General features: G+C 38.2%; 1 protein-coding gene across 1 annotated transcript in view; it reads right to left on the bottom strand.

The window, feature by feature from the left end:
* TGM2 (transglutaminase 2) overlaps positions 1-15,490 on the bottom strand; it is a 596,777-nt gene that overhangs the window by 121,716 nt on the left and 459,571 nt on the right. The window contains exon 10 of the mRNA XM_044090196.1: positions 7,956-8,228. Within this exon, the coding sequence (XP_043946131.1) occupies positions 7,956-8,228 (273 nt within the window). The remainder of the gene's footprint in view (positions 1-7,955; positions 8,229-15,490) is intronic.

Genomic DNA, 15,490 nt, shown 5'->3' with positions numbered 1-15,490 from the left:
AAACCTCATCATTCAATGAAGCAACAAATGGGTTTCACATTAATCTCACATGTAACTCCAGGTACAGTAATATAGATAAATGCTTTTAATTAATAAAACTGGCAGCACACATAAAATGGTGAAGTATTCATGCAGAGTACTTTCTAAATTGGAGTGTTTGAATTTGTTTTGTGCTTGGTTTAGGGTGCCATAGCATGGATTTACTTGCTGCTGATCATTTTCATCTTGGACTTCTCACACAAAACTGGGGTTAAAGAAATAAAATCATTTAACCCATGGGGATAATTGGCATCCAGTGAGGTAGTGCTAGCCATGCCAGGAGGAGTAGGGCAGTGGATTTGTAACATATGCCAGCATAGCTAGCTAGATTTTTGTAAAGAGTTGTATGACATTTGTATATCAAACTGATTTGTACATGTGTTTGTGTTAAAGATGTATTTTCAAAGTTGCTTGTGTTAAAATATGTATTAACAGTGGGTCCTGCTGGACAGAAAAGAAATACACCTATATGTCAGACTGTATTGTTAACTCTTGAAATTAATATATTGCAACAGAGGATACTGGAAGAGAAGAGGTCAATTTCAGTCCAGCTAACTTTGAAAAATAACTTGAAATTAAATTACTTGGTATAAGCCATTAAAGAAATAAAATCATTTAACCCATCACTGTATCTCACTGGTCTGAATGCAGCCAGACATGCAACATCTGTGAAAACAAGGACTAGAAATCCTTGTCCTTAGTGGTTAACTAATTGCTACCCTGGAGGGGTGGAAGTGTTAAAATGGTTTTATAGCTTCCAGATGCTGTAACACATCTTTGCAAAACTGTGTGTGTGTGTGTGTGTGTGTGTGTGTGTGTGTGTGTGTGTGTGTGTGTGTGTGTGTGTGTGTGTGTGTGTGTGTGTTGTGACATATGTGCCAGATCCTGGCTCAGCTTCTAGTAAAGGGAGTAGTGTGGGAACCACAGAGTCAGGTGACCAGATGTGATCTCATTCTGTAATCCAGAACTGAAATGATGCTTTAATACTAGATAAGATAGAAGTCTCAGGGCAGTCTGTTTGTGAAGCCTGACAAGAAAGACCACTCAACCACATCACCTAACCTTGCTCTATTAAGTAGGAAACAGTAATTTTTTAGATCAGTCAGGAAAATGTAACGAGATTAGTTAAGTATTGTTTTTCTGTATCTGTGTGAATCTTTCCATCTGTGTTATTTTTAATATTTCCTGTGGATGAAACTCTGGTGCTTATTGTAAATAGATATTCAGTATTTTCATGTTTTTATTATTTATCATTAAATATATTTAAACTTTTCATTGTGGCTGGTCTTTTTAGGAAATATTTAACGTTTGAGAGTAGTTATATTTACTTAGTGATGCTGTGGCATAATGCTCCTGAAAGTCATGCTGCTTGGTCAACATTACCATTGGTATTAGTATTGATTTCAATCAATATAATTGGATACCCTGTTAAGAGTCTTAGAGTAGATGACTGGTGGCAGTGGAACTACCTTAAATCCTGAGAAGAGGTGGTAGAGCAGGTAATTTGTGCAAGCCTTTCCAAGGTGTGTGTGTGTGTGTGTGTGTGTGTGTGTGTGTGTGTGTGTGTGCGTGTGTGTGTGTGTCTGTGAAAATCAACTCTCAAAGAGTGTATGTGTGTCAGCTACTTGGAACAGGGACATGGAGCTCCTTAGTAGTCAGCATGGATTTGTATTTGGGGCCTGGAGAGAGAAAGAGAGAGAGAGAAAGTATAGCCTCAGGAGTGGATTGTGTTCCCTGTGTGCTCTTAAGGGAAATTATGCTTGGTGCAGAGAGCTGCATCTGAAAATACTGTGTTTATCTATCTTTTTTATAAGTGAAAGTCCCTCACCAGTGTCACTGGTGAGGATTAAGACTCCTTGATTACTGGCCCAGAGGAGGGACATTACACTTTCATTCCGATTTTTTTCCTTCCAGGCTCCTCCTCTAGGATTATAAAGGATATTTTCTAGGATAATAAAGGAACAATTTTTAAAATCAGAACATTCTACTTAATGTCTGAACAGAGCGTTATTTACATTGCATCTTGAAATGTCATAGTAATGTTCATAGATGCACCTTTTCAATTGTCGTTCTGTTTTTTTATACAAATTCTGGTGCATCCTGACCAGTGACAACAAATTACAAAATATCGCTGGAAGTAAATCTACTTTTATTCTTAAGCATCTAACGGCATCAGAAATATAGTAGAAACCAACAAGGACACAATTTTAGGTGATACACCACACAGAAACACCAAGAAGTATGGTAATTGCAGTCAATGCAATTACCATACTTCTTGGTAAGGTAATTGCAGTCATTGCAAATACATTTTAGAAGCTAGCCCCTTTATAAATATAAATAAGTTTGAAATCAGTGGTTTATCCCTGGGAGGAAACTGGTCTAGTAAGGGGTTAGTTTATGTCACACTGTGTTCCACTTGTGCAGCATTCTATGTAGGAAAAACAGAATGATAATTGAAAAAGCACATCTATGAACATTACTATGACATTTCAAGATGCAACATAAATAATGCTGTGTACAGTCATTCAGTAGAAAGTTCTGATTTTAAAAGTTTTTCCTTTCTCATCCTAGAAAAAAATCCTTTATAATCCTAGAGGAGGAGACGGGAAAGAAAAATCAAAATGAAAGAATTAACATGGTAGTTAAAGCTGGATGCCAATCGCCCCAGTGGGTTAAATGATTTTATTTCTTTAACCCCAGTTTTGAAGGAAAAAGCACTGAAGTTATAAACTATTTATTAATTGTATATTATACCATTATTAACCCAACAATGGTATAATCAAGTGTGCACAAACAAACATACATAAACGCTTTTAACCTTTATTTAATTTTTATGTATCTACCATCTAAGAAAAGGATATTCAAAAATGAATTATTTTGGTTTTAAGGTTACACTTAAACTATATTATTTTAATTAAATAGCAAAAGAACTATACATAGTTCACTTTTATGACTGAAAGATGTTTAGCACTCACGTGTTTAAAGCAGTCATTTATTTTTTTAGCAAAATGAATTTTGTACAACTATTCTACTTACCTTTAAGGGAATACTACAGTTGCTAATTAGGTAATTCTAGTTGTTCATTGGTTTTTAAATTCCAGTTATAAAAGCTTAATGGTTTTGTATCACTGATTATTCTGAGGAAGTCCCTGTTTCATGTTGGTGGACATAAAGCTAACATTGAAGTTTTTTTTTTTTTTGTTTTGTTTTTAACAATTTTTGGTTGACACCTGATTTCCTTTCTGGAGTTGGCAGCCTTACTTGTTGGTGTTTTTTTTTTCTTGGCTTGTTTCTGGATTGTGGTAATTATCCACCTTCATTGTTTACTAGCTTCCAGGAGCCTCTTTTTAACTAGTGGGGCAGTGACTGATACCTGCACCACTGTAACCGACCCTCTGCATCTGTAGATGGTGCTCCAGTTCTTGGCACTCTCATAGGGAAAGGCTGTTGCAGTACTCTGGCTGCCCAGTAGTACCCCATGCAATGTACTGCACCATCTATACCCTGCCATTCTGCCCAGATCCTCAGATCCTTCCAACTGGTAGTCAGCACAATATTACCCAAGTATAAAGGTTCAGTAGCTTCAGCACTGTGGGTGTGTTTGAAGCCAATGAATAAATTTTTGTGAAAGCCATATTCTTAGCCAGTGATGCCACGGATCACTTCTGAGGAAGTGGCTGAAAGAACATTATTTGGAGAAACATGCTGTTCTAGGAATGCCCTTAAAATTCCTCCTTACACTGTATTTATAGTTTTGTTGACATGGCTGCATTTTGTATGGAAATACAAGAGATGAAGATAGGAGGTGTGGAAGGAAACACAGTTCTGACTCTGAGTTGCACAGTGGCAAAGTTAGTAGCATACTTACCTCACAACAGGAGGTTAGCATGTTTGGCTCTTGGCCGGGATGTCTCCTGTGTGAAATCTGCATGTTCACTCTATGTTTGCATGGGTTTTCACTGGGTATTCTGGTTTCCTCCCACATCCCAGTGACAATAGAGTGGCAACTCTAAATTATCTATAGGTGTATGTGCAGTATGTGCATGATACAGATGAAAGGTTTAGCAATCTATTTCTATTCCCATACTTGTAAAGTCTGTGGATGGTGTCAGATGTTTACAGGGTCTCTAGTGGAGTCAAATGAGAAGATTCTGACTGATATGTACGATTCTACATTACTTTTGTATAATAAGGACAATGCAGAAGTAATAGCACCGATAAGAGATTTTTATGTTTTATCTGGACCAAAAACAAGTAAAAATAAAAGCTAGACATACTTCAACGAGAAAATAGTTCAAGGAGGAAGCAGTCGTTATAAGGTATATGATAGAAAAATTTAACTGCTGAGTAAAAATTCTGGGAAAATAAATAAATGGGTTAGAGGTGAAGCTGTATAAAATTATGGTACACAAAGTGAAGGCTGAAACATGGAAATTATGTAAAATGTCTTAAAATAAAGTTTTTTTTCCCCTAAGGCGTTTATGTTCCTCAGTTATTTGAATTCAGAAGGCTACATGTATGTTTCCCGAGGAATGTGCTTCGAGAATCAGAAGGTTGGGGTTACAGTTATTATGGGATTCAAAACTGATCCAGTAAAAGATTTATTTTTTAATTTTAATGAGTAAGGGGGTTAGAAACTGGTTATCGCAATGGCAACTATATGGTGCAGCTTTATGTTAGTATTAAAAAGAGGCTACTTGGGGAGAGAGCAATCTGACAAGGGATAAACAGAGTATCAAATCAGAGAAATACATGATAATTTAGGAAATATGAATATGGTAGAAACATTAGGTAAATAGTTGGTGGAGCTTATAAACGTATAAAATGATTAAACATGTATATGGTAGAAACATTAGGTAAATAGTTGGTGGAGCTTATAAACATATAAAATGATTAAACATGGATATGGTAGAAACATTAGGTAAATAGTTGGTGGAGCTTAAAACATATAAAATGATTAAACATGGATATGGTAGAAACATTAGGTAAATAGTTGGTGGAGCTTATAAACATATAAAATGATTAAACATGGATATGGTAGAAACATTAGGTAAATAGTTGGTGGAGCTTATAAACATATAAAATGATTAAACATGGATATGATAGAAACATTAGGTAAATAGTTGGTGGAGCTTATAAACATATAAAACGATTAAACATGGATATGGTAGAAACATTAGGTAAATAATTGGTGGAGCTTATAAACATATAAAATGATTAAACATGGAAATGGCAACTAAGGGATTAGTGAGAAATTGTGTGGGAAAGAAATATCATCACAGTACTATGAGTTATAACAAAGTTATATATTGCGTAAGTCATAATGCATGAATTTTGAGTATATCAACTATTTGAAATATACTGTGGTTAACAGGACATGAGAAGCTATGGCTAGAAGGCATTACTACATAAAACAGTGAAAGAGCAGCGTGGTTAGACTGAAGGACTTATTCAGACTCTGACAACTTTGACATTTTATTCCTTGTCTACATATATGGACAGTTTTAGAAGAATATGGGTGTGGTTTATGGAGAAACTACATGAAAGAATGTCTGGTATGAGGCACTGGTGTCTGGATAATCTGCAGAAAAGGACTGGAGAAAAGAAAACAGTGTGAATTGTTTTAGAAATGATTAAACTCCTTTAATGGTATGAAAGATGATAAATGGTATATACATGTTGAACTAGAGTAAAGAATACAACATTTAACAAAAATGGAGAATTCTGAAAAAATAATCAGTGTGGAAGTGAATGGGTTGTTTTGAATTAGTTTTTTTTTTGTTAACTATGCATGTAATATATTGTCTTTTTTAAACATTTCTGCAAATATGCAGGAATATTCATCAAGTGTCATGAGACTGCCCACAGCCCACTCAACAGTTATTGATTTATAGTGAATCACACCACATTCTTGATGGCAGCAGGAGACACTTTATGCATCTGGTCTGGCTGACTCAAATGGCATCCTATTTCCCATTGCCTGACTTCCCTCTTACAAACATCACATAACATCTATCTTACAAACATCACATCACATAACATCTAGACATACCGCTCAACCTCTTAGAGCAAGAAATCTGGACAAAACCATCAACAATGGGAGGGGACAAATATTGCTCCCACAAACTTAGAAAATTGATAGAATAACAGATTTTCCCTTATTATGAATTTTCTGAAGGGTATGAAGTGTGAAACTCAAATTGCGGTCATTATTTTACTTTAACCCTCAGTGACTTGCCAGAAAACCACAATTGTATGAGAAACAGACCAAAAATATGAGGCAAAAACCTGGACACTCTGTGAAAATCTGTACAGTTAATAGGTATGCATCTAGAATAAATTTGGTTTACTTTCCACTGACCATTGCGAGGAATCACCACCCTTTCTGTAAATAAATACTTCTTTTGATCAAGAATGAAACTAGTACCTTGTATAGCTGAAGACCCCTCCTGTCCCTGTATTTCCTCCTGTACTCTGTTCTTTCAAAGTCTCCTTTTATGACCTTATGTACTCATATCCTGCTGCACCCTATTCCTCCTATCTTATTGTGTAGTCCAAGATCTCTAGTATTTCTCTAGATCTACATTTCTCTACTCCTTGACTAGATAGATAGAAGAGTTTAAACTGGCTGCTTAGGAGTGGTAGGCAAAACCAGTCAAGTTTCTCAAGTGGCCAATAATGGGATTTACACTAATGTAAAGGTGTTTGCATCTGAGCTTAAGACTGCATCTCTAAGCCAACAGGAGCCTGACTGCAACACTCTTTAGCTGCAGCTGCTTACCTAGGAATAGGAAAGAGCAGAGAAGTTATCACCAGTATCAGGTATGCCAAGTGAGCAAATCAGCAGATAGGAGGAAGGCAGAAAGGCACTAAGGAGTATGGTGCTGCCCCACAGAGGGGCATTTACAAATGTCAGCCCATCTCTGCTCTGAGCTGTTTCACCTGTTTCACCTTCTGTGCAGCTAACTAGCTATTCAATCGCATCTTCCTGTTCACGCAGGGTCTGCAATGTCACTGAGATACTCCTTCTGAACAGTCTTATATGGCAGTACACAAAGGGTGGGCACTCAATGAATCATTTTAAACTGTCCTCTGAGGTGGATGTGATCCTCCTCTGGAGATCATCTAGTCCTATCTGTGAAAGGTCTCCTTCCTCCTCAAAGACCCCACAGTATCATCTTCACTGCTACTTAATGCTTCAGGTCGTAACAAGGGCAGAGTGAGTTTGGTTTATTCATACTCAAACAGAACAAAATAATTCTTAGTCATCTCCTCTGTTTTGGCACACCATAAATCAAGTACACTGAAAAAAAAAAACCTCCGGAGATCAGATGCTGGTTTTACACAGATACAGGATAGCAGATTTATAATAAGAAAGAATGTACAAGGCTGATTGATCAAGAGCAGGTTTAAACTTGGGTATTGGTCAGATAAAATCAATAAACATTTTGATATCTTGCTCAAATAGCTCACATTATTAATCATAATACAATGTCAGACAATGTATTAATGTGTCTAACAGCTATTTTCAGGTTGTAAAGGATGCTGATGTGCTCTGTACTTCCATGGCAAATTATTATATGTTAAAGTGCTCACTTATCAACCAAAGAGGTAGTCAGCACCATGCTGCAAAACATGACAATTTTGTACTAAAGGAAACAACTGCTGACACATTAGATTACATCACAGGAGCCAGCAAAGGTTCACTTCAGGGAAAAAAGCGAAAGCATAATCTGTTAACAAAGGAAGTCACCTGAGGGCTAACCAATTATACCTGAAGATCACCAACTTGGAAAATACAGACAGTACAGCAATCAGTTAACATGCTATAAGCACTACTTGAGGATGGTGATGGCAGCCTAATCTGCAAAAACAAGGCTAGTTCAGCTTTCCTTTGCTACAGTGGCAACAATTACCTTGATTAGCTGGGATTTCAAGATTGAGCAGATCTTTCATTCCACACTCATTCCCTATTTCGCCATTATAGCTGATTGTTCGGGCACAGAACATCAGCCTGCACACTCGATCAGATGAAGTCTTGTTAACAATGACTGCTGAAACATTGAAGTCACATCCATATTTCATGGCTTCCACCACTTTAATCTTTACTTCAAGGTCAGTTACAGGCTTCTGGGCCAACTTGTTTTGGAGATCGGCTTTTTCAAATACACGTCTTTCTTCCTCTGAACCTAAAAACGTTCAATAACATTGTTAGGTACATAGAACTGTATGGCAGGAGCATGATTTACTAATAAAAGATGCATGTGATTGTACTTCTGTAACAATTCATTAAAAGTCATTCAATAATTTGTACAACTGGAAAAAGGAAACCAAGAGCATAGGGTCACTCAGCCTGGAGGCTGTGTTACTGTTCTAGGACGTCTCACAGTGGTGTTGCACATTACCATCTAGAACTGCCAAAATACATTCATTTCTAGCCAGAAACAAGGCATAAATGATTAGTTAGTGTGAGGAGACGTTTAACAAAGGCCCAAGAGAAAATGGGGAAAACAAGGCATAAATGATTAGTTAGTGTGAGGAGACGTTTAACAAAGGCCCAAGAGAAAATGGGGAAATCACACTGATACGGATTATAATCAGATACTATTTCTGGTATTTGTATTTAAAAAAAAAGAGCAAGAGAGGACATTATATGGCCAAATGAAGGCCAGTGTCTAGAACGTCTGTTTTGTTAAATTATTTAGGAACTATTCTTTTTTCAAATTATATTTCTTCAACTGGACCACATTTTGAATGGCTTTTAATCAGTATCATACACCCAAAAAGCATTATAACAGTTTCACACGAGTAACACAATACGTTTTGCAGTATAGCAGGCAAAATGTGGCATGTGTAAAAGCAAGTGCCTAATCTTAAATGCCTCTCAAGAGTAGTTAACAGTACTAATGTTACAGAAATGTAGTATAGTTGTCTTTGGGAAACAAGTCTATCCTACTGATTAACACATAAGCCAGATCATCTTTCAGATCAATGCAGTCTTTAGATATCTTAGTACTTTCACCGATAATATACTATTCTTTGGTCATCTTGTATCAGTTGCAGTTAATAAATCATTTTACCTTGCCCAATTAGTTATGCCTTCAGGTCCAAAGATGTCATGATACTCCTCCATTTATCCCTCATTAGGCCGATAACAGAATAAAATGCACTGTTCCAATAACATTGCCAACTAGAAAGACTGTGACATTTTTTAATCTAAAAATAAAGGGTTAAGTTTCCTTAGCTACCTGGAGTGACTAAAAAAATGTCTTTTCTTTTGCCTTGTACTTGCTCCTTGATGGTGATATCTGCCTCACCTTCTGGGCTATGAAAGTTCCTGTCCTATTAGACCTCTTCAACTTCAGAAATACTTGTTACACTAAAAACACTCATCCCAAAGACCTCAGCCTTCATCACAACATAAACAAGACCTCTTGGAAAGATAGGTTCCTCAGCCAAAGAATTCTCTACCTATGGAACAAGCTCTCCTTGCACGTTGAACAATTTAACTCACTGATCTCCTTCAAGTTCTACCTACATGATTGGATAAGTACCCATAAAATTTAATCCTGAGGTAAGCAGTATGCTTCTCATTGGGGGGGAATGACAAATCCACCTGCTAAACTCTAAGCTACTTGGCTAGGTTCTGTGTTGTCACCCAGGTCACCTGTCTAGTACAGAGTATGAACATACAGCACAAGTAATACAGAGCTGAGCAATGGGCTGTTGAGGAAGCTAAACAGAATGCATTTTTTTCAGGTGATACAGGTATTAGGTAGTGTTGGTACAGGCATACTATGATGGTTCCTATGTCCTTTGGCAATGCCTTGCTAAAAAGTGCACAGGACTATTGTGATGAAACAAAATAACAAGTAATCTAATCAGTGTTACTGATCAGATAACACTACATGGGCAAACTGCATAAAGATGTTCTCGTAAGTATGTTTAAAAAAAGGATTGTAAGGAACAGTTTTGTAAACGAGCTCATACCATCTAACACATTTTATTTACATGAAACAAGAAAGTATCACCAAAGTACTTATTTGATTTGAGCTCTTGAAATGTGAGTGAAGGTTTGGCTAAATGAACTCATTTTAAAGCTAGTCACAATCAGCCATACCAAGTTCAAAAGACATTAACATTTCTTACATGGGAGCAAAGCATTCTGAACCCTTGCAGTGAACTTTAGTTCCCTGCGTCACCTTATTGAATATAAATGAGGTCATAAAAACTTGGGTAAATTACTCAAGGCTGGTAAATTGATCAGGCAGTTTTGATTGAGACCCCAATTTTTTGAACCTGATCTATCAAACAGACTCTAAATGAAAAAAAATTGTAACCAAATCCAAGGTTATGCAACATCAGAGTTGTGAATTAACATGGCAAAACTTTCTGACTGGGGACATTTGAACTTATTCCACATAAAATATTTGTGCAGTTTTATTGTTTATTTTATTTTTAATTTTTTGACTGTGATAGAGCCCTGATCTCAATAAACCAGTTTCCATCTCAGCCTAGAAAAGACCATAATACAGTAGGTTAATACAGATTAACTTGGATAGCACAGTAGGTTAGATTAATACAGATTAACTTGGATAGTACAGCAGGTTAAGTTAATACAGATTAACTTGGATAGTACAGCAGGTTAAGGTAATACAGATTAACTTGAATAGTACAGCAGGTTAAGTTAATACAGATTAACTTGGATAGTACAGTAGGTTAGATTAATACAGATTAACTTGGATAGTACAGCAGGTTAAGTTAATACAAGTTTACTTGGATAGTACAGCAGGTTAAGTTAATATAGATTAATTTGGATATGTACAGGAGGTTAAGTTAATACAAGTAGAACGTAGAACATTAAAAAAATTTAGAACATCTTGAAAATCAACAAAAAAGATGTTTAGATTACAGTGTGTTCAAGACTGTTGTTTACATTTTTACAAATGTATAATATGACAGGAAGAAGAGAAAGACAAAACTAATAAATTAATAAGGGAGGGAGCAGGAAAAAGGTGGTTAAATAGAATTAATAAAAGTGTTCAGGCAGAAAGGGATTATATGAGTGAATGAGCTGCTGACAGAGGCAGATGGGATGTTTTTGAGTACATTCTATTGATGATTAAATGTACTACAGTCTAAAAAAGTTTAAATGAAATCTCCCTTGGTACTTTGGGTCTAGGCCTTCCAAGAGGTAACAAAAATATTTTTATGTGTGCTTGTTTTGAACCTGTAAAAGCGTACCAATAAGGGGCAGTTTGTTGAACCAGGATCATCAGTTATCAAGATTCACTAAAAGATGACTGAGTTGGAGAGCCAGATAATGTAATCAAATTAAGGGATTGTAGTGATCTAGCTGGGTGAGTTTTAATCAATAATGATGGAAGACAGTAGCGCAGAATTTTTATGAAGAATTTTAAAAAGTAGACTGACTTGGAACAGCTGAATTCATTTTAGAGTAATATTCTCAAAGAAAACAGTGACTGACGAGACTATGTGCAATAGCAGGAAATCCAGATTTCTTATGACAGGAAGTTTTAAATTTAGCAAACACAAAGACAGAAGTACTAATAAGAAGCACATGACCCTATAAGAATTTAGGCAGCACACGACCCTATAAGAATTTAGGTAGCACTGCTGCTGACAAGGTGATTTGTTTATCAGAGGGTCCCTAGGCGATCACAGAGTTTGTTAACTGAAGTTCAGCCATGCAAGGCAAGTTTAAGATCTTGGTCTAAGGTAATATTTACAGATTCCATACTGGGCACCACTTCCAACATAATCCTATCTATTGTTGACATTTTACAGAGTGCAGAGTGAAGATCTACCATGTGTTTTTGATCTGGAGCTAATAAGCATGGAGCTTATTTGGCTAGTTGGCTCACTGTGGCAGTATATGCACTGACCACAACAGACCATTTGGAGTACAACCTGGGTAAAAACTTGGCTTGTGACCATACCCAGTTTGAGTATGTGGCATTAAGAGGGGGGGCTAAGAATAGAAAAAATGGAATTATCTGCATATTGCATAATAATGGCACTGTGGAAGAACAACCCCATGTTATTAATAAATACACAGAACAGAACAGCTAGTCTGCTCCTAAGTCCTATGGGACACCATAGATAATTGCTCCACTATGACAACGCTCATCCAGCCCATCAGAATACACCTTTATGATCCTTGCTGCACAAAACTATTCCCTTGAACATCTATGGCAACAGCATATCCAGGACTTTGTAGGTACCAATGTCTGTCCTCAAGGGAATAGTTTTGTGCAGCAGGCCACTGTTGCGTGCTGCAGGTGATGCAAGAACTGTGGATGGTGAACCCCATCTGTAGTTCACAGACCACGGTGAAGATAGCACTGTTGCAGATATCCAACATTAAAGAACATGTATTCAGACTCATGATTGCTCACTTCTGTTGTGTGGTAATTAATGTGGGAACATCACAGTACCCCCAGAGAGACCTGTGGCAGCAGTGGAGGAGAAGTCAGATGAGGAGACTTGGTAACCAGCTGCACTAGTACTCCACATGAGGCAGTAAGTAGTAGCACTGGTAAACATGGACCATGACATGGACATAGGGTTGCCACCTTTTTCACATGCCCAAAGTGGGACATTTTTGGTAGAAATGTCAGATTTTGAAGGCCAAAACATACCCACAGCCAGTACAAAGGACAGAACTTAATTTTTTTGCCTAAATAAAAGCTTATTATTGTATCATTTCAGTTGCTTATTCTGTTTCTTATAACATTTAGGTGTTTCAGATACAGAATAACTGTTTTATGCAACTATTACATAAAATATAGGAAATAATTTTGCCCTAAAATCTCAGGACATTTGCCATTTTTACAATTTTTTTGCAGGACACAACTGCCCAAAGAGGAACTGTCCCTCACAAAGTGGGACAGGTGGTAACCCTATGTGGACAACATGGAATAAAACTGATGTATACATTAACAAAACTAAGGCTATCAGCTGGTTATACTGCACATCAGACATTACCATACTCACACAAACCAGAGGGCTGGCAAGGTCACAGTCATCATCGTTTGCACAGGTAGTATGGGCACACTTACAGGGAACAGCAATCCTAGCATAGGTGCAAGGGTTGAAGGAGGTGGATGTGGTAGCCGTACAAGTGGCTAGGAAGCTGAGGGGAGTCAAAGATTGGATTTTCCAGTTTTGGGGTAGAACTTCCATTATTCTTATGATATCAGGATTGGATGAATAATACTTTATGAGCATGGGAATCTGGCTGGGCCCCCAGTGTGGACAGACATTAAAAGGTCAGCATTCATGACCACAAGACTAGCCATTTTTTGGCACAGAAGTCAGTAGACCAAAAGGGTGAGTGTGATGCTGTGGAACCACGGGACCCAAAAAAAGCTGGTTTGGGGGGGGGTCCATGATGGATCCAGAAGAGTGTTGTCCATGACCATGGGAGTGCCCAACTCTAGAGGTGGAGGCAGCTATGACAGAGGGAAGAGTGATGCTGTCTGTAAAACAGTGTGCATTATCTATGTAAACCTTGTACTGTGCAGCCATCCACTAGCATGAAAACAGTGGGCATTTAGCAGTTACCCCCATGGAAATACCAATGGTTGCCAAGCGAGATACCACTGCTTCTAGCAGGTGTGTTTTCTCCAGGGCACTATAAGCCATGTCACTCTGCATACATTGCAGGATGTCCTACAGTCCTTGCAGACATTTCTGTTTTTTATAAAGGCCAAGCAGTATACTCAACGTCTCTGACTTGTGTGCATAGTGGGAATCTGTCCTTGGATCACTGACCTGCACATCCACTGACTGATGCAAGGGTGACACCTTGATTAGGGAATGTCTTGGAATCATGGCATTAATGGCCACCTACACACCTATCTCACATCATGAATGAGTGCATCTCAGGGATAGTGCAGATAACTCATACCATATGTGGTGGTAACTCTTGTGCAGTTTGGGATGACCTACCATGGACAGGCTGTACAGTGTTAAATACAGGGGATGCAGGTGATTAAGCTTGCTTTTCCATTATTATTTCATCTGTGGAGAGAGATGTGCATGGCCTCCAGTGTTACTGCTGTTGATAGTTCCTTTGTGTTGACCTGTGCCGTGTGCTTAATGCAAGCATTGTCAGCTACAGGTGACCCACTGACATAAAGCATGTGCCTAACTGTTGTTCTGGACCCACCCAGGGAAAGTGTGAAAGCATAAAAATAAGTATCTGTGGCAGTGCTGGATCATATATGTCTGTTATGTCCACATGTGGAGCACACACACTACACCATACTTATTATTTCCATAACCTATAGGGACATATGCACCTTGTGGTGCAGGTTGTCATGGCTGCAGAAGACCCCATGTTCCTGGAGAAAAGATATAAGGTGTATTGTGCTGACTAACCTATTCACACTAGTGGATCACTGTATTATAGTATGCAATATGCTAGTACTGTCCTGGTGCATCCTCTTTAGATGCCTGGGTAGTTGTTACCAGTCCAGCTTCCACATTCAAGCCACCATTAGGTATTATGGATCTTTCACCCACCATGTGCAGGGACACCAGGAATTACTCCACTTCTGTGAGGTGCCTCAGTGTTGGTGAACCACCTCCTGTGATGCACTTGTCTCTGTCAATAGATTGTGCCTTGGTTGTGGCATGCTGTATCATAATGGTGAGTGTGATGCACCTATAATACTGTTCTATTATGACTACCCACAGCACCGATGACCTGCATGATTCCCTGCCACACCTGGCCTCAGAAGGCTTTTATGATTTATGCTTTTCAAATATATGCATGTCAAGTGTGCATGTGTGCATATGGCCTGTAGTAACACCTCTGTCTCTGGTGTGCAAAATGTCACATTGTTGCCTGCTCTTTCAATTCTATGACAATATGTGTAATCATGTGTATTACACAGGACAGTCAGTGTGTGTGAATGCAATACTGTTTTTACCATTCTCCAATGTCTCAGCACTGTCCCTTGCCCCTGTTTGGTGACCAAAGACTTGTGTGCTAATATGCTGTCACCATTCAAGCCCTGTGACATACAAGCAGATGCAACTGGCATGTTACTACTGCTTGCCAACCATCAGCACTATGCAGAAAGCCAGGCCTCATATCCCCTGGAGCATGTCTTGTGGTATGTGCATATGGTTCGCTGTTATCCACTACACTGCAGTACAGTAACCTGTCTTTCCCTTGATCTCTGTTCCCTGTGAGGGGGACCTTTCCCTACAGCAAGTCTACAACCTGTAGTGCCTTTGTTCTCAATTCCCTGAAAGGGTGTGCCTTCCTAACCATGACAGTTACCTGTCAAGCCTTGTACTATGTTACTCCACACTCTATTTGCTACATAAGGACTATATGGAGTGCCTACTGGGGTAGTATGAAAGCTCCACATAAAAGATTTATATCTGTCACCCACTTACCAAGAAGCTGAGTGAT

Source organism: Protopterus annectens, chromosome 12.part0 (assembly GCF_019279795.1).
Source record: "Protopterus annectens isolate FY-2018-M chromosome 12.part0, PAN1.0, whole genome shotgun sequence".
In the NCBI taxonomy this organism is placed as follows: Eukaryota; Metazoa; Chordata; order Ceratodontiformes; family Protopteridae; genus Protopterus; species Protopterus annectens.
The sequence above is the reverse complement of the archived record's forward strand: the minus strand, read 5'-3'. Positions and strand labels throughout refer to the sequence as shown.